The 20,772-nt window shown below is 36.0% G+C and overlaps 1 protein-coding gene across 1 annotated transcript in view; it reads right to left on the reverse strand.

The window, feature by feature from the left end:
• Positions 1-572: 572 nt before the first annotated feature.
• CAPRIN1 (cell cycle associated protein 1) overlaps positions 573-20,772 on the reverse strand; it is a 40,342-nt gene continuing 20,142 nt past the window's right edge. Inside the window, exons 7-19 of the mRNA XM_040495482.1 lie at positions 17,430-17,567; positions 16,200-16,252; positions 16,038-16,124; positions 13,610-13,765; positions 13,419-13,527; positions 12,253-12,314; positions 11,409-11,519; positions 10,801-10,950; positions 9,762-9,912; positions 7,120-7,314; positions 6,538-6,638; positions 5,426-5,489; positions 573-3,893 (exon numbers count right to left, since the gene is read on the reverse strand). Coding sequence (XP_040351416.1) covers positions 3,829-3,893; positions 5,426-5,489; positions 6,538-6,638; positions 7,120-7,314; positions 9,762-9,912; positions 10,801-10,950; positions 11,409-11,519; positions 12,253-12,314; positions 13,419-13,527; positions 13,610-13,765; positions 16,038-16,124; positions 16,200-16,252; positions 17,430-17,567 — 1,442 coding nt within the window. The 3' untranslated portion in view covers positions 573-3,828. The remainder of the gene's footprint in view (positions 3,894-5,425; positions 5,490-6,537; positions 6,639-7,119; positions 7,315-9,761; positions 9,913-10,800; positions 10,951-11,408; positions 11,520-12,252; positions 12,315-13,418; positions 13,528-13,609; positions 13,766-16,037; positions 16,125-16,199; positions 16,253-17,429; positions 17,568-20,772) is intronic.

The raw sequence follows: 20,772 nt of genomic DNA on the forward strand, positions 1-20,772 counted from the left end.
CTAATTACTCCTCATCTTTCAAGTCTTAGTTCAATTATCCCTTTCAACGAAGTCTTTCCCAGTCATTTTGACTAGGTCATAATTTATCGCAGTCATGGCCTTTATAGCTGTCATCAACTCTGTTGCTCCATCACGGCATTTGCTACATTTTTGTGTCACGACATCATTATCTTTGAACAGACTGCTCAGTGAAAGCAGGAACCAGTGATTTTGTCACCACTGAATGCTTAGTGCTTGCCATTATGCTTGGCAAAGGGACACCCAAACTTGCCAAATAAAGCCTTAGTTCACTGGCTTAATACGGGGTCTCCCTAATATAAAGACAGTACTTAAAGCAGTACGTACAAGTAGGAATACACCAAGAACTGCCTTTACTATTTACTAGATGAGGTGGTCTTTTCACTGCCTACATTCAATGAGCTCCTGACTGAAAGAAGGTGGTGGTAGTCTAGACTCTTGAGAAGACAAGGCTACCAGAGAGATTTTCTGTTAAGGTTTTTCCTCTCCTCTCACAAGTAGCACTTCAGAGCTTTGCTGGATACTATACACAACTAACGCAGACTTCACTCAAGGACAGTAAGAAATCAGATTTTAATATTTAATCTATGTAATTTAAGACATTCACTATTCTTTTCCAGTATTTTATAGAAGTCAGAATGGGAAAAGGTATAGAGATAAGCCTTAACAACTTACTTTCATTTTCCTGATGGTTTGTCCTCCCCACTGACTGTACAGAAGGGATAAGCTTAAGGGCAATACTGATTCTTTGAATATAATTTATAGCCAAAGTGCTTAATAAGAACTCAAGTGGGATGAGGATCCAGGAACTTAAAAGATGAAATGAAGAAGGGTTTGAACTCAGTGCTTACCTGTATCTCAATCCCCTAATTAGATATATTACTGAAAATATAATGAACACTACAGATTTCCTAAGACACTCAGGAGGCTGAATACTCAACTGCTTCTACATTTTATGAATTGTCAACAGAGCACTTCAGTTATTGGGCCTTCTGCAAATAAACACATTCTCATGCCTCCTATAAGTGGAAAAGTCTCCCACATAACAGTTGCATATATAGGAGACAAAAGAACTGTAGAAGCTAACTGATAAAAAATGTTTCAAAGGATATTTGTTTTAATATCAAGATACAGTGATTGCAAAACTCTTCCATATTCAGTAGGGATATTAAGATCTAGAAATAGAACTGCTCTAACCAAGGTCATCAATGACATTCTACCTTAAAGCTCTAAAATAGAAGTCTCATTATCCACATGAGATGATTGATATTGTGCATTTACAAAAGTACTTTATATGTGGAGTCTTACTATACCAAGAAGCTACAGTGACACACGTGACAGTCATTTCCTTGCAACTCTGCTAAAATATGCATTTGACCAAACAAAAGGTCTTCTGCAGGTAGGACAAGTATTCACATATTATACAGAACACTTAGTACCAAGACTCAGATCTTAAACGGGACTTTTTAAAAAGTTCTCTGCCTCATAACAAGGCACCTCCTTTAAAAAATATAGTCTGAATTGAGACATAAAAGCTTTACATTTAGACTGTGATAGAATGCCAAAAAAAAAATTATACTATTTCAAAAAGAACGACTCTTTTAAAAACATACACAGAAATAATGAAACTACTAACACCTTTACACATTCACAACATCTACACTAATGCATAGAAGTTTGAAACCTAGAAAGCATTTCTCCCCCATCCCATCTCTGAACTGATTCATAGAGATCACTGTATGAAGAATCACTTATTTACTTCAATTTTAAATGTCATGAAATTATTTTCTACACAGATAGCAAATTTAGTTTTGTATATAGAAGGATTGTAAGCATACACATCTAGGGGTTACCCAGTAAACCATGAATATTTTATCTATTCCCCGTGAAATACAGCTAACATATGGTTGTGGTACATCCCAGGCAGATGTCATTTAAAGCACACAACGGGAGGTGCTAGCCAAAGAAATACTCATTTGTAAAAGTAAACGTATAACCCTTGCAATATGATGTACCACAACCACACATGAGAAAAGTCAGGAACTTATTTTATTTTAAAATAAACATTGGAGATACCCCCCCCCCCCATTCCCCACCACCCTACAAAAAAACTTTTGAATGTGGAATGTTCAACAGCCTATCCATTTTAGGTTACAAAACCAGCAAAAACTCCAGTTGTCTAACAATGAATGTTTGAGAATCGTTCTTTTGTTTTTGTTTTTCTTCAGTGGCTGAGCACCTACTGGAAAAATTCCTTAGCTAAAGGCTAATAAAACAAAATTCAATTTCTGCACAGAAAATACCATTAACTTAGTATTAGTAGCCTTTGCTGAAAAGATGGGATTAATTCTCCATGAAGTCAAAGTGGGATATGACAAGCAGCATTAAGTTCATAGGCACACAAAACTAGTGCTCAAACTGCTAGCACAAATTCCAACAGTACATAAATTACTAAACTGTCATCTCCATCAAACTTGTGACTCTCCCTATGCATCTAAGTGAAGGAATCGCCACTTTCAATATAAATGCCTCCATGAGAAAAAGATAGAATTCAATTAGGGTTAGACAAAAGATAAATGCAAGTACTACAGAAATAGCTGCTGGAGATAACCATAAAATTTGAAACACTAACAATGCATGGGGTGAACCACATAAGCTGCTAGCTGTTGAACACCAGTGTTTCAAGATACAACTTTTATAAACATGTTTTATTTGTTTTGCTTATACCATCAGAACTGAAACTACTGTCTGTCATCTCCCTAAAATAGGGAAATCAATCTAAAACACATACTGGTGCTTTTCAAAAGATAGCAATTTAAAAGGGTGGTAGCAGCAGGCATTTCATATCTTTTTCTTTTAAAAACCTTCAGGCTGCAGGAAAAACATGTGACCAAGAGTGTTATGATTATCCATTAGATATTTTCATCAGTACCTGTACCAATTTAGGTGACAATACAGCAAGATCCGAGGATTAGTGACAGACAATGTATGTTATAAGGAATGATATATAGTACCAATCCTTATAAAAGTCATTGTCGAAGAAAATGTTAAGTGTTCAAAAAGGTATCTAAATACTTCACATTTAGTACAGAAGCGGCCATCCAGATTACATCCCATATTTGTTGCATATTTTTCAAAAAGTGCCAATCAAAGCCTAATTTTGCATTTTGGCTTTGTCTTATACAGTATCAGCTGTTAAAAAGCAATTTACATGTGTTTGTAACCAGTCGTTTGGCCAAGGATGAAGAGTGCTGTGTCAAAGCTGGTAGCCAGCCTTATATTAAGGGCCCATGCATAATTTGGTATGCATCTTAACGTTCAGTGCTCCAATTTAACTGGAAAAGCTGTGAAATGCAGTTGTTCTGCCAAACCACACTCCACTCCTTCCTTCTTCAAGGGAAACATTTTAGTTTTGTCAATTACCATTGAATAACTCTAGGGCTGACTTGTAGATTTGATCCAATGTCAAAAGTCAATCTTGCTCTTTCCAAGCCACTTCAAATAACTATGGAGATATCACCCCGTAAAGTGTATTATGTTTTACTCCTAAGCAAGGGTGAGGAATCTGAGTATCATGTGCAAGGCTCAAGATGACGCTTAGGACAGAACATGCAGAATAAAAATAGTTTCCTTCCATATCCAGGTAATATAAAGCTGACAATTATAGTCCTGTCTTTATGGGATGAAAACAGTCCCTTTACAATAAGTTTCCTGAAAGGGAGAACAAATAGATAATAACTCTTCTGGTAACATATTATGGTACACTGGCCAGTGTGTTTTTGGCGTTTAAACATAATCCTGTGAATCAGATTAATTCACTTGCTGAGTGTTCATTTGCGGCATCCCTCTGTTGGGTCTTGGGGGCCCTCCACGACCTAGAAGACAAAAATGGCATTTGGTTTTTCTTTCAAATATTATTTGTTTTGCCTTCAAGCAGATTTTTCATCTGAAGTCAAGAAGCATGTGGGCAGCTTGTCACCACATTATTAGGTTTAAGAGGTCAATTCTTCAGTGTTCACCTGTCCTGGAAGTTGTCATGCGCAAATTTGCTCATGTTCTCTAGCTAAAAGAAGAGTAGAGCTAATGGAGTATTCCACCAGTACTCATTCATTCATTCATTCAACAAGTATTTATTGAGTGCCTACTGTGTGCCAGGCACTGTCATCAGGCGTTGGAAATAGATACAGCAGTGAAGACAGACAAGGTACCTGCTCTCATGGAGCTTACATTCTAGTGTACACTCTAGCTTACATTTCAGTAGTAAGTAACATCATACTATCAAAATTAATAAAAGCACCAGAATGAAAAACAGACCTTGTTACCTAAACTGTTAAAAAGAAACTACATAACATTCAAAATTGTATAATGACTTGTAACAGATAAAATAACTTTTTACATGCTGTTAAAACAGATTTTTAGCTACCAGTCAACTCAACTTTCATAGAATATGCTACAAGGTGAGAAAGAACATAACCCACATTCACATGCAAATATCCTTTGATACTTCAAGTCAATAATTCCCAAGTGATCCATTAATTTAAAAATGCACCTTTTTGCTGGCCAGTTTCTACTAGCATTGAAATCAAAGTACTTTGTAATTCCTCCTTAATATACATTTTATACATGTGATGGCCCAAACCTAGAGGAAACCTATTCAGTTTAACTTCCCTTAAATCAGAGAACCATTTAGAACTTCAGATCATATGAAATGCTACCTCTAATTGTTACACAGGTTGACTTTCTGCCCAAATGAGGAAGCAGTTTTCCTATGGTAATAGACAAAATCAGACACTCTTTAAACCTACAATTTTTAAATATAGTTCAGTAAGTTAGTTAGGATTTTGTATGTTTTACTTAAAAGTCAGAAATAATTTGACATTTATATCGCTATTAGTGATCCAAAGGCATTGAAATTTCAATTAGTTCTATCATTTCTAAATGGTTCTCTAAATGTAACTATGGCTTATCTGGCCATTAAAGTGTTTCTGACTCTAAAATATAATATGCATGTTCAAAAATGAAAGAGGAATAATAAATTTATATAAATGTTCAATCTCATTCCAAAAATGTCTTACAAAAATGTTTCAGTAAGTACTTCCTAAAAACATTTAGCAGGTTTTAGGACCTGAAAAATAATTTGCAGTTGGAAAAACACTTTTTCTAAGGAGGAGAAATGTTCTAGTTTTCAAGACAATTTATATAGTAACAGGGAAAGTCATTCAAAAAATTAAATTTGGGTTCAAGGTAAGTTTTAGAAACAGAGCATTTCATTTAATCCCTAGCAACAAGTCTGGTAATGATAAATGTATTCCTAACATGTAACCTACATGCAGACTATGGAACAGCTCTTCCAAGGCCAGAACAGAAGCTCCACTTAGGAGCTAGGATCACCACCACAAAATATTACCTCGTGGGGCTCCCCGTGGTCCACTCTGCCCAGAGCCTCGCTTGAAATTCTGCTGATATCCATCCTAAAAGACAAGCTAGTTAGTACTGAAGAAAACGTACTTTTTTTTTAATGCTTTCTCATCTATCTATTCTTAGTGTCTCACACAGAACACAAAATTTGTCCTTATTCTTTTTAGACATTTCAATATATAATAGCCAGAAGTTATTCCGTAATTTACTTCTGTTACTCTCAAGAACATTCAATGAAATATCTCTGCTCTTAAAAATCATTCTTTTTTTTCTCTGACACAAATTTATTTTAAGTGTAATTAACATACAGTATTACATTAGTTTTAGGTGTACAATATAATGATTCAACAATTGTATACATTTCTCAGTGCTCAAGGTAAGTGTACTCTTAATCTCTTTTATCTGTTTCACCCATCCCCCCTATCTACATCCCCTCCAGCAACTACCAAATTTGTTCTCTATTTATAGAGTCTCGTCTTTTGTCTTTTTGTTTCTTAAATTCCACATGAGTGAAATCATATGGCATTTGTCTTTCTCTGACTTTTTTCATTTAGCATTATACCCTCTAGGTCCATCCATGTTGTTGCAAATAGCAAGATTTCATTCTTTTTTGTAGCTGAGTGATATTCCATTGTGTATATATACATCTTCTTTACCCATCTATTGATGGGACACTTGGGTTGCTTCCACATCTTGGTTATTAGAAATAATGCTGCAATAAACAGAGGGGTGCGTGTATCTTTTCAAGTTAGGGTTTTCATTTTCTTGGGCTAAATACCCAGTGGAATTATTAGATCATATGGTAATATGGTTTTTAATTTTTTAAGAAGCCTCCATACTGTTTTTCATAGTGGCTGCACCAATCTGCATTCCCACCAATAGGGCATGAAATCATTCTCTTTTTAACAGACTCTAAAAAATGAGTACCTATACTAGAGTGCTAGGGAAAGCAAAAGTCACCATTCTCCATAATAAAGTATCTTGTAAAAATGTGCAAAATTAGCCTCAAATTACTTAGTTACCCAAGTCCAAACAACCCCATCAGTCTGTTTCATTGGCTTATTTAGGTCAGGTTTATATTTTAAAGCAACTTCTACCTACCCGTTGATAGCCAGAGTAGTCCCGGGGAGCACTGAACTGAGACTGTGTGTAACCACTGTTTGGAGTGTTAGAGAATGAAGGGCGGTAACCATCATATCCTCCTAAAATTTAGGACAAGAAAATAATTTTCTTATCTAAATGAGAAATTTTTACTTTCTTACTACTGACCAAGGGAAGAACTGAAAAATTATAAGCCATGCCAGTAATTCAAATTAATTTCTAATTCCCCATCCTGATCCAATCTGTTCCTAAATTTCTGAGTATTAATTTCCTTAGAAGAGGACATTTTCACCCATCCATGCACACCACACATACAAAAAAAATCCCCATAAACTCTGATAATGGAAAGCAATTATCCCCTCAGAGACATGGAAAACATGGATTTGACACATACAAAAAAACCCATTACCAATTTTGTCAACTTAAATAACCTATAATATACTAAAAATGTTTAAAATGTTTAAGCTATACATGAGAGATTAACACAGAGATACATACATATCTTTCCCAAAAACCTCATGACATATTTCTATTTTACAAATCAAAAAGGAACAAGAACTTGCTACTTTTTTTTTTCTTTACCTCTGAATCCATTGGCAGGGCCCCTGTATCCATTCATTAAGCCTCTAGCACCACGGGAGCCACCACGAGACACACCACGACTATTGTAATAGGGCTGACTGCTACGTGGAAATCCAGTGTTCTGCTGGGGAGGCTGCTGGTGGTTACCAGTCACTTGATGGGGCTGGTCCTGGGAACCATGGTAAGTGCCAACCACTATGATAAAAAGAAAAAATTTATACACACACACACACAGCTCATTACAATTTGTTCTTTCACGTTTTCTGGGTTAAGAAGTGTCTTATACCTTCTCCTCAAATCATCTTTAAATAAATTTTAATATTTCCAATAAGGAAACCTACACATAAGTCCCTATTTTTCTCCTGCCCATATATTAAGCAATTCTCCAACAACAGTTCCAAACTTTTGGAAGCACACAATGTGTGAGAGCACAAAACTCTATCCCTTCCAAATGGAATGAAAATCTATATTATTAAACATCTTCTGAGAGGCATCTGCCTATTAGCACGAGACCCACAATAATTCAAAAGATCTTACATACTAAAACAGTACAATTACCACTGTGTATCATTTAATGATTTTTCCACTATAAAACTCCTTAGTGGTAGAAGCTTTTCTTTTAAATTTCCCTTGACACGTTAATGAAACCTACAAAACCATGCTCTCCTATAGCTAAACAACCATATGGTAGAATACTCAGTCAATTATGAAGGTAAATTAGCAGAAGTCTTCAACTTACACCTCCTTTAATGCCTGATTCCATTTCAAGTACTTTTAACGTACAACCAATTAAGAAGACAGTTCAATAGTACTCACTCTGGCACTCAACTTGATGAGGTAAAGAAAAGATTCTAGAAAGTTCACACTACCTTGCACACCCCCCTCCTTCCACAATGGGAAGTCTAGAATCTAGAAATCTTTAAAAATTAAGCCCAGAGGTACCTTTTGGGTATTAACCAATGTTCGCAATGCACAGGGGAGAAAAGACAGGATACTAACACTACCTTTGGGAGGTGAGGAAGGTATAGACTAGAGGAAGGCCCACGCCCCAATTACAAAAAACAGCCAGCCCAAATCCCCCATGTTTAGACAGAGAGAAAAGGTGGTGTACCTCTTGAAAAACTTGACCAGATATATTTTGTGGCCTCAGGAAACCCCAAATACATTTATCGGTTCTTAAAATACTATTTTGCAATGAAAAAGCTAAAGTGTGCCTAATGGAAGGGATGTTATGGCTCCTTTTTGAACTGTGCAATTAATGGACTAATTACACTATTCACTGTGGTCTTTCTACACAGACTGCCTTTCCCTACATTCCCTAAATTTAAAATTACAGGTAAATATCATGATTACAGGTGACATTTTCTATCTAAAGAGAGTCATTCATATGCATGTAGAGAGTGGCAAAAGAAGTGAATTTTCACCTCACTTTTTATCAATAAGAATTTTATTAGTCTTGGCCAAATTTCACTGCAAGGAAACTCATAGCAATAAATAAAACTCATACAATTAAAGTGTGGTCTTTATTTTAAAATACCAGAATTACTTAAAAAACAACAAAAACCCCAGAATTTCTATTGAAGTGTTTGTACAGCATAAACTCTTAAGTCCATAAATAGCCAGATTGCCATATCCTTTTTTCATGTTGTTCCTAACTAGATACTACAATTTGCTGTACAGCAGGTGTACTGGGGGCCCATTGTGCTGACATGCTTATGAGTACATGGCAATAATTAAAGGAGCCTGAGCACAAAGCCCAGCTTTATCATTCAGAAGCTGAACATAGATAGCCTAATGGATAAATAGCCATCAGATTACAGCTGATTCAAACTTCCTACTAATTAGTGAATGCTAAATACTACAGGGATATGTAAGAATTTAGTACTGAAAAAATCCATAATGTTCATCAAAGTCTATCAAGAAATTAAACGATTAGAATATTTCATAGTTATTTCAATCAGTCTGATAAAATTAAACTATTAACTCCTATGATTTTAGCAAGGTTTGCTAGTTTGTTGTGGGATATTCCAATTAAACAACCGAGGATCTAAATAACCAAAGACCTAAGCAGGTATTTCTAATGCCTTACAAAGTTAAGAAATCTAAGATATCTCTATCCACATTGTTATGACAGGTATGGTAACTAGCCAACTTACGTATGACCCTACTTGCCAAAAAGGATTTTATTTCAACCTAGTTCTACCAAATGCAGCCACCAAGAGATTTCTGCATGTTTTACTGATTATAATTAGCACACTGACAACTCCTTACTGCTTAACTTTGTATAACTGACTTAACTACCTACCAGGTATCATGCTAGCCGGCTTTAATTAATTAGCAATTAAAAGTAAAGTAGATCATAATTTAACAAGTTCCACTAAAATCACAGAATGAAACAGAGATATTATGAAAGCTTACTGACCAAAGGAAAATGGGTATAAGGCCTCCCAAAAAGTGCACATAATTCACATACGATAAATATGGACTTGATTTAATTCAGGATCTGCAACAAAAATTCCATAAAGTCTACTACTAGAACAAAAACTTGTGGACACTGCCACTTTAAAGTGTAAACCCTCCTAACACTGTCACTAATGGTGTTGGAAAGCAAGCAGCCAAGGAAGGGACACTGGTTTTCCTACCTGTTTGAAGCTGTTCTTGCTGCAGGTCTGTTTGTTCTACTTGGTGAGGCTGACTAGAAAAGCTCTGGTTGTAACTGGCCTGGTACTGATTTTGCTGTTTCAAAGTTTCTGGTTCATTAACAGGAGGAACTGGGGCATTCATATTGAACACCTGTAAGTAAATAAAGTAAATGATTACTTCATCCCCTTATTGCTAACAATTTCCCTACTTTTAAGATGACAGACCTCAATATTGGTTTTACTGAAAAATGTAAATACATTACAGAAGTCTCAAACACACACGTATATTCCCCCCATATACATATTTATTTATATTTATACATATATATACACACACACACCATATAGCACTTCAAGGAGAGCATAACTGGGTTTCAAAATTTAAAAATAAAAAAATCAGCAGTCTTGGAAATGTTATTATAAATAAGAAATCTTTTTTAAGAGATGCAAACCACTGATACAATGTCACAGAAATTAATTCTATGAATATTTTATTCATTTAAATTTTCTTATTGACATTTTAACCAAAAGTTAATATTTTAAGTATTTAATCCTATAAACTTTCCCATGAGCACTGATTTAACTGTATCCCATCAATTACAATATTCTCATCCTTTCCTAGAAATCCTGCAATTTAGGGATGCTTACTGAAAAACCAGGATGAAGTATAACAGGTGAAATTTATTATGAGAAACTTCAGTAAAATAAAAGATTAAGCAAGTATGGGAAAATGTAGACAGTTGTTAAATCTCGGTAATGACTTACATACACAGATACAGTAGTCTACTTTTCTGCATGTTTACTTTTGTTAACCAAATCTAAAGGATGAAACTACAAAACAGTAAGATATGAGAGCACATAACTCCTAAGACTCAAATTTATCTCTGGGAGCAGGAAAAATCAGAGTTTATCAATTAAATATACTCTATAGTTGGGTAGATGCACACTCAAGCACAAAGTTAAATGAAGACTTTTCTGTTGAAACTTTGGCATGATGATAGTACACACTAGCCATTTAATGTTAGTTTAATTTACTTACCGTTTGCATGGATTGGAATGGAGCTGCGTTTACATTGATTCCACTGCTATGTAACGGTTTGCTTGTCCCAGCCTGGAACACCTGAGGCTGAGAAGCAGCCGGAAGGGATGACGATGCTGTAGTCTGGTCTGTATTTAAAGAGATTGTTGCCTAAAGACAAAGTAAACAGATGCACTTTAGTGATAAACTAAATTTAGCCAAGTCTACTATCCAAGTCTTAGTATGTTAAGAAATTCAACTGGGGCGCCTGGGTGGCTCAGTCGGTTAAGCATCCAACTCTTGATTTCAGCTCAAGTAATGATCTCACAGTTCCTGAGTCGAGCCCCACACAGGGGTCTGCACTGACAGCATGGAGCATGCCTGGGATTCTCACTCCCTCTCTCTCTTCCCCTCCCCCATTCATGTTCTCTTTCTCTCTCTCTCAAAATAAATAAACTTAAAAAAAAAATTCAACTATTTCATAACAGCAAAATACTTGTATTGCACCACAGCAAAATAACGTATCACATGCATTAGGTCCAAAAAGAGTCACAACATTAATAATTTACCTCTGCCCAATTCATAATAAGTGCCTATCAAGTTTATGTTACCTAGTAACAGAAACTTGCCTGAATCTGGTCAATTGGTTCCTTTTGTGGTCGTTGCTCTGTAGCATGAGAAGGCTGGTACAAGGGTTGAGATGCTGTATACCCCTCACTTGTGGATGAAACCAAAGGAACCTACACAGAAATAAAGCAATCAAAGCTGCTTTCTGTTATAAACCAACTCTAATACAGACAGGGCTAAGAAGCAGACAGATATACCTGTTAAATAGACTATAAAATCTAACAACTGCAAAAAATACATATAATATTAAGGATGAACATTAGGGGCGCCTGGGTGGCACAGTCGGTTAAGCGTCCGACTTCAGCCAGGTCACGATCTCGCGGTCCGTGAGTTCCAGCCCCGCGTCGGGCTCTGGGCTGATGGCTCAGAGCCTGGAGCCTGTTTCCCATTCTGTGTCTCCCTCTCTCTCTGCCCCTCCCCCGTTCATGCTCTGTCTCTCTCTGTCCCAAAAATAAATAGACGTTGAAAAAATAAAAATAAAAAAAAATAAAGATGAACATTAAATAAACCCAATCCAGTTATGAAGTCCCCCACAAATGCTTCTGAATGGCAACATTTACACTAAATTTTAGAATTATGAAATTTAAAATGTGTCTTCTCAAATTTTACTGTTTAAAATAAAAAAGCATATTCCTTACTATCATAAACATAAAATTTAACCAAAAAAATTATTTTTAAATTATTAATACCAAAGTAAACATAAACATGGAAATAAAAGTAGACAGCTACCCTCACCAGACTTGTACAATGATAAAATTCATACCTGACTTTCATTACGCTAATTAAAGAAAGAGACCCAAGAACAGATTAAAAACAAATATGCAACAATATTTCTATCATTCCTACCTGTGTAGCTTCTGGTTGTACAGGAACTTGATTAGGCTGAGCAAGTCTAGATTCAGAATGAACTGCAAAATTGACCAAAAGCAACACTGTTATCCAAAATCAAATTTCTTCAGAGAAAATTTCTATAGCCAAATCCTAAAAAACACTTTTTGGTGATCATGAAAAGAATTAGGCAGGATGTTAGCTTTCAAGTGAGCATTTTGGTTCCCTGGTAGTCATTATTAGTATACTCTCACAATTGCTTTTATTTCTAGAAGGCATAACCCTAATCTGTTTTCTAACTCTTGGTAGAGATGTTACAGAGATAGGAGTACCCTTTACTTTAGAGAAATCCTAACTACCCTACCAAACTAACTGTGTCATTAAACATGCTTTTACTCAGCAACTCATTTTATGAAACTGAAGACATTAAATATTTTATACAGTTCCAACTTTTGTGCCCTTAATGCCATGTTCTGGGAAAAAAAACCAAGACTCAAAATTACTAATGGTCCTTGAGAAAGACAGTCCACTTAACCCAAAGAAGACACCAACAACTCTATTTGGTGCTACTACTTCTAAAAATGGTGTAAGACTATTAAGAGTTTGAAACTTCAACTGTCTTTTGACTCATCTTCTCCTTTCCTCTTAAGCATCCTCTTCTTTCCCACTTAGACCGTTGCATCTCATTTTTATTTAAGTAATAAAATGTTCAGAAATTCTCCCAAAAAGCTGCAAGCATCCTTCAGAGAAGGACACCCCTATTATTTTTATGCTAAAATGAATTTTGAAACTTAAAAAGCAAAGCAAAATTTCATTTATCTAAATTACAGGAAATGGTTCCCACAGGGCTGGAAGAGAGGATAACTAGTGACTGGAAGTACACACAAATAGGCTTCTGGAGTACAGGGAAGGTTCCAGTTCTAGGTGCTGGTGTGTTCAGTTTGTGAAAACTCTTCAAACTCTACATTTGCACGTACTTAAGTCTATATGACAATAAAAAGTTTAAAAAAACAGAACCACAGTTATTCATATTATAGGAATAAAGAACATTTCTTATCAAATTAAAAGACACAAAATCCAAAAGTTAAGCACACGTTAAAAGGGAAAAATTCATTTTCACATTTTTTACAAAACCTGAAAGCACTGGCCCTATATTTCTCACACAAAAATGTACAATTACTAACCTGGAGGGCAAACCAGCTGGGGCATATCCATGTTTTGTGTTGGATTCATAGGCTGTGCAGATACAATGGCAGGATCAAGTGTCTGGTTTTCAAAATCCAGCATTGAATCCTGCAAGTTAGGATATAATGGAATTAAATAATGTAAACACTTAAACCTTCAGTTAGTTAGTGTCTGACTGAACTGCACCTACCTGTATGAAATTATAGGGCCCCTGCATTTGCGCCATAAGATCCTGGACTCGCTGTCTTCTCACAAGGGGATCTGCCTGAGCCACTGGAGTCAGAGAGTGGGGCTCTGGTACTGAAGGAGATGCAGCTTGAGGTTGCTGCTGGAGTGAATTTACCACCTAAAGTGGAAGAAGTGGGGGGAGATGCAGACTGGTAGAATGAAAGAGCTCCATTCATGACCATCACAACAGGTCCCTGAACTATATATGAACTACATTATAAACAAGATAGTCAGCTTTAATATAGCTACTCCAACTGACAATTATCCCAAATTTAACATTCAGTGCTATTACTTCTACAGTGTTCTCTACTCCACATGATTGCCACGTAGCTTTTCAGATTTACTTTATAAAGCGCTTTCAAAGGAAGGAATACCCATGCTTACTTCCAAAAAAACATATTGTGCTTAAACTGCTCTGCCTTCTATAGTAAGTAAATTTATATTTATCAAATACATATCCACCTCAGTACCTGATAAACAGCACTCAAGAAAAGTTACTATTTATCATCAAATTTTGAATTCCCACCATTTCATCCTCTCTGCCAATACCATAGAATCAAGCCCTATCACCTTATCTAAATTGCTACAAAAGCCAAAACTCACTATATCTACCTTTTTCCTAGCTCTAATAATTTCTGATTATTATTCTTACTAATTCCCTGCTCTTCTAGGAAATCTAATTTTTATTACATCAGTCAAAATTTACATTCTGTCTGGCTTTTAAATCTGGGCAACTCATACCTGGTAAGCCTCAGTAAGTCATAACCTTATTTTCTTTTATAAGCAATAGTGAGATAATCATCATTACCTAAACTGATCACAAAGCCCAACTGATCTGTCATCTACATCAGGCTGGTCAAAAAATTCCTTAGAATCCCATATGGATAGCCTTTAAAAAGACCCTACCTGCCAAGTACTTAGAAACAAACCATACTGGCACGGTGCTAAGTGTGATAATATACTTTTCTCCCTCAATAAAATGCAAAAAAGTACTTAACTACAAAGCACTGTTACTTCCCAGTCTTTTCCTACTATGCCAACCCATACTTTCCATTCCTAATGTTCAACAAAACAAATATGCTAATTCATTTCTACCTGCATATCCATGCTAATATATACCTATTATCTGACTTCCCTGAAAATACACACCAAATCTACTTTTAGTCAAGGCCCAGTAGGTTCGCACACCACAATTACATAGATCTTTTACATCTTATTTTCTTCTAAACCTCCTCTAGTATTTCTGAACTGCCTTGCATAATTCAGCAAATACAGACTGTCTTGGTAGGGTTTCATGGAACAGTGTTTTCATCTAAACTAGGTAACTTTCTGGGGTCAGGGGCAGGTTATCAGTAGTATGTTTTGGCACATCAATAAGAGCTAAAAGTACTACTACAATTGCACCTTTGGAGAATGATAGAAGACATTATTTTTTCTGCACTTTAGATATATGAATACATAAAAGAAGTCACCTAAAAGAGGATGGAAAGGATGGTTGGGACTAATTTGGTAAGGCATTTGATTTTATCTTATAGGCAACACAGCACCATCAAAGAGTTTCAAGTGAAAGTGACTTAATCAAAACTAACTTTTCTAATAATTGACCTGTAAAAGTGAATAGGATGGCCTGTGGCAGTTAGAAAAGAAAAATATGAAGAGAGCCTCTGAACTAGACATGAGGACCTGAAAAAAGGTAATGTCAATTAAGGGACAGAATTAGGAAACACCAGAAGTCTAGCGCATTAGGGAGAAAGAGGAGTCTAAGAGGAAACTCCAATATATCCCTTGGAAGGTGGGCCTTTTCTGGAGGTTATCTATGTGGGAGCCCAGATTTTTAAACAGCAGCCTGGTTGGGGCGCCTGGGTGGCGCAGTCGGTTAAGCGTCCGACTTCAGCCAGGTTACAATCTCGCAGTCCGTGAGTTCGAGCCCCGCGTCGAGCTCTGGGCTGATGGCTCGGAGCCTGGAGCCTGTTTCCGATTCTGTGTCTCCCTCTCTCTCTGCCCCTACCCCATTCATGCTCTGTCTCTCTCTGTCCCAAAAATAAATAAAAAACGTTGAAAAAAAATTTTAAAAAAAATAAAAAAAATAAAAAAACAGCAGCCTGGTATCGACAATAGAAAATCATGTAATAACCTTAGATAACTTTTTTTTCCCACTTCCACAGATAACTTTATATAAATTTTCTGTAGCTAGATCAGCAGAGATTCTATTAAACATACACAGGGATAAACAAATTACTTTTTAAAACATAATGATCCTGTTATGTGTATTAAGTTTAACATGACAGTAAATGTACTAATAATGCAAAAAACTAAATCTGTTCTTAGGAGAGACAAAAATGACTAATTAAAACAAAAGACATCAACTTTGCAACTGAGAGAACTCTTACCTCAACTGTTTCAACTGTCCACTCATCTACCTGCTCCTTTTCACCACTGCTGAACTGTGTTTCTGCCATAAATTGTCTATTTACATACTGCAAAGCAAAATAAATGTTTGAGAATTGTTTGAAAGGCAGAAAAGGAAAGCTAGCATTAAATAAAAATCATACCTCTGTTGATTCAACTTCACTTTGTTCCGTGTATTCTTCTGCTGGCTCAGGTTCTAAGTAGTTAAAAATTGACATAAATAGTGTTAAGAAAGTATTTTTTTTTTATTAGCAATTCATTTCAACTCCAAATAAGTTAACAGTTTACCATCAAACAGCCGGAATTTATTTACAAAGTTACAATAGTTAGCATTAAGTTTCTGTATTTTATCATTCTTACAATATTTAGAAAGAGTTTTCTTTACCATTTATTACAGAATAAATTAGGCTCAAGAGTAGTTATTCTGGACTAGGTATAATGCCAATAAAGACCTAAGTTAAAACCTCTCTATTCTTAGAGTACTATCATACAGCAACATACAGATTAAAATCTTACTATTTTAACCTACTTGGTAAAGTGGTTGGGGGGATGGAGAGGAGGCTTACTATGTCCATCTGCAACCATAAATTCCACCAATGTGCAATCTTCCCTTCTAGTTTCAACCTAATAGCTAACACTTGTGTAAAGTGCTTACTATGTGAGAGGCACCATATATATACTTTCACGTACTGCTTTCTCAACAGAGATAAAGACACAGAGAAATTCAGTCACTTGCCCAAAGTTACATAGCTAATGAGCGTCAAAGCCAAGATTACAATCCAGGCAGTCTGATTCTTTTCAACCATTTCAAAATTCATACTCTGACAATGTTTCCAATGGTACTGAGAATTTTATTCATCAACTTAAGTTATAAAAGTATTCCTGGTAAGTGCTTACCTACATATTAGTGTTGTACTAAAGTTAATTTGAAAAGATCCCTTGCCACTGAGAAATTTATGGTTCAGGATTAGAGTTATAATCTCCCCATCATTTAACATACACACACACACCCTTCATACTATTCACTTCATATACTGGCATGGTAAACAACAATAAATCTAGGTATGTCAGCCAAAATGTACTTAAAAAGTCCTAAAACATTTCCCCTCATCTGTACTCCAGGCCAGCAATATTGCAACAAAAAAAGTTATCAGTTTCTAATAGTGATCAAGACCAGTAAGTAAATGATTGCTCTTCAAGACCTCTGGGAATTATTCTTAATATGCATTGTTTTAATGTTTTGTTGTGCTTAAAGCTCCTTTAAAACTCTCAGTGTGCATACATAACTAAATAAATGCAGAGCTTGAACTTGTGGCAAAGGAGAGTAAAACCAAGATTCCTACACTACAGCTCATATCCACCTAAGTACTCACCAGCTTCAGCTACCTGATCTTCAGCTGCAGGTGCTGAGGCTGCCTCTTCTTCCTCACATAGCCCATTCTGGTGGTTGTGAGTGCTGTCAAAGTAGTTTGACTGGAAAACACGCTCAACAATTTCCTTTAGAGCTTTATCTAAAAACAGAACATGAATTATAATGTTAGACTATCGGGCATGCCTGACCTGAGTAAGATTCAATATGCTACAAAAAGCTGTGGTAAGAAAAAAACCTTATCAACTGTTACTGAAACATACATATAAAAAACATTGAAGTCCACTAAGGACAGAAATTATGGAATGATAGAGAACAAGAAGAATCTATTAGTACTAAACTTTATATATTTTATGTAACTGCAAGGAAAAAAAAAGCTGACAGTTATCATTTATTCATTATTTATTTAGCACCTACCTATATGTTAGGCAATGTGCTAGGCAATGGGGCTACAAAATATGTAAGATACAGTATCTGCCCTCCCTAAGTTTCCCTAAGTTTACAGTCCAAGAGAGAAAAGTTATCAGATATAAAAGCAGTGAAATCACATCTGTGAAACGTACTACAAAGAGGTACAATGGATTGAACCTAATCAGAGAGAGGCACAGGAAGCTTTCCTGGTGTGTGAGTGCTGCAAGAGCAGAGATCTAGAAGATGAGTAGTAGAAAGAAGTGTTTCAAGGCAGAAGCAACACCATTTACAAAGCCCTGTATAAAGGATAAGGATATAGAAAAGGGGTACCAAATACAAGAAAATGAAAGCATGCACTGTAGCTGAGGAGGGATAGGGAGGAAGAAAAAGCATACAGACTAGTCTGGAGAAACTGATTAAGAGCCAGAACATGCAAGGTCTTTAAATTAAAGACAAATGTATATAAAATTTAATTTAAAAGACAGCCATTAAAAAATTTTAAAGAGGGATGGGGAGGATGGATTCAGTTAAGAGAATGCACTAAGGGAGAAACATAGGAGAGGCAGATTCAGAAGATATTTGAAAGGCAAAAAACTGTCACAATTTGGTACACACGAAGATATGAGAGGGCAGAGCAGCAGGTGAAGGTGTGTGTCAAGAATTCATCTCAGGTTGCCTGGGTGGCTCAGTCAGTTAAGCGTCAGACTCTTGATTTTGGCTCAGGTCAGAAGATTGAGCCTGGCCCTTGGACTCCTCGCTGAGCATGAATAGCCTGCTTAAGATTCTCTCCCCCTCTCACTCAAAAACTACAACAAAGAAGAATCTCAATTTCCTGGCCTTGAAAACATAGAATATACCTATGTACATAGAATGTATCTATTCCCTAATCAGTCACTATACAGAAAAATAAAACTTCCCAGGACTATATTAAAATATCATAAAATTACCTCTATTAACAATAAAACTACCAACAACTTTTTCTTCCCCACTTCAGAGGCTCATGACTCAAAACTATTCATTTTAAAAAACTTATGCAGGGGCGCCTGGGTGGCTCAGTTGGTTAAGCGTCCGACTTCGGCTCAGGTCATGATCTCACGGTCCGTGAGTTCGAGCCCCACGTCGGGCTCTGGGCTGACAGCTCAGAGCCTGGAGCCTGTTTCAGATTCTGTGTCTCCCTCTCTCTCTGACCCTCCCCCGTTCATGCTCTGTCTCTCTCTGTCTCAAAAATAAAATAAAAACGTTAAAAATTTTTAAAAAAATAAAAAACTTGGTTTTTTGGTTAAGCAACCAACTCCTGATTTAGGCTCAGGTCATGATCTCATGGTTTGTGAGTTCGAGCCCCGGCGTCAAGCTCTGAGCTCACAGCACAGAGCCTGCTTGAGATTCTCTCCCTCTCTCTCTCTGCCTCTCTCTCTCTCAAAATAAATATATAAGCATTAAAAAAAATCTGAAAACTGAATGCACATAAAAATACTAACTTGAATACATTAGTAACTTTTCATTAGTTATAAAGATGTTACATTCCTAAGGTAAGTAAACAAGACTAGGCAAAAAACACCATAACAAGATATAAACTTATACTTTAACCCTTGTTACTCATCAATAACGTTCATGAAAAATTGATCAGGCTTGAACTAAAACTACTTTTTTAAGCTAACAAGTTTATACACGTATGTAAATTTCTTCCTAATAAAACTTCTGTACATATTTGTGGCAAAACTAAAATTAAGAAGACACAAAGATTTTTTTACAAAGAAATACACTAAACAACACAACAAAGAAAATTTTTTTAGTTTATTTTTAATTTTTTTTTTTTTTAATGTTTGTTTTTGAGAGACAGAACACACGCATACATGTGTGGGAGGGGCAGAGAGAGAGCAAGACAGAGGATCCCAAGGGGGCTCTGCTCGGACAGCAGAGAGCCCAACATGGGGTTCAAACCCACGAACTATGAGATCATGACCTAAGCCAAAATCAGATACCCAACTGACTGAGCCACCCCAGAGCCCTGAAACATTCTTAAAAAAAAAAAAAAAAAAAAGTTTATTTATTTATTTTGGAGGAGAAAGAAGCACAGTGGGGGAAGTGGCAGAGAGCGAGCGAGAAAGAGAATCCCAAGCAGGCTCTGCACAGCACAGAGCCCTACACAGGACTCAATCTCACGAACTGTGAGACCATGACCTGAGCCAAAATCAAGAGTCAGACATTTAAACAACTGAGCCACCCAGGTGCCTCAAGAAAATTATTTCTTAAATGAAAAGATATAAGAGAGTTGTTTCTTCGTATTTGATTTACCCATTTCCTTAAAGCAAATACAATCCAAATTACATCATACAGTTTTGCCAATTAAAGCTTTTAACCCGATTTAATTTTTCACCAAACAGCTAAAAATAAGGTATAAGCACTTTTACACCTTAAGATGTTCAAAAATCTACTTCCCTAAACCACCTTTATAAATAGCAAAGATAAGAACCTATTATTTACTAAGAGAATAAACCTAAAATTCCTAATTTACCAATGAAGTGAAGCTTAAATGTCCTTTGTTTTCTTTAAAGTCAATAAACATTGCATACTTGAGGTTAAGGTTTTTAAAAAGCACAAAAGAATTAATGTCCTCAAATTACCAGAAGTCTATGAAAAACTAAGAAAAGATGAAGGCAATGACCATGAGTAAAATGTATGAGGTAGAGTAAGTATTTTTTCACAAAATTTCAGCCATAAGGAAAAACCAGTCCCTATCTAATACCAAGAACTCTGGAAAGCCTATTCAGTATTAATCTGTCCACCTCAAGCAGAGAGTAAGTTACAAACAAAATCGTGATAAGTCAGGGGATTCCCATCTCTACAGATTTATTGATTCATGATGGGTTTTTTTTTACTTACACATATACACACACACACACACACACACACACACACACACACACACACACACA

The sequence above is a fragment of the Herpailurus yagouaroundi genome, unplaced genomic scaffold (assembly GCF_014898765.1).
Source record: "Herpailurus yagouaroundi ecotype Mexico unplaced genomic scaffold, PumYag 187, whole genome shotgun sequence".
NCBI classification, from domain to species: domain Eukaryota; kingdom Metazoa; phylum Chordata; class Mammalia; order Carnivora; family Felidae; genus Herpailurus; species Herpailurus yagouaroundi.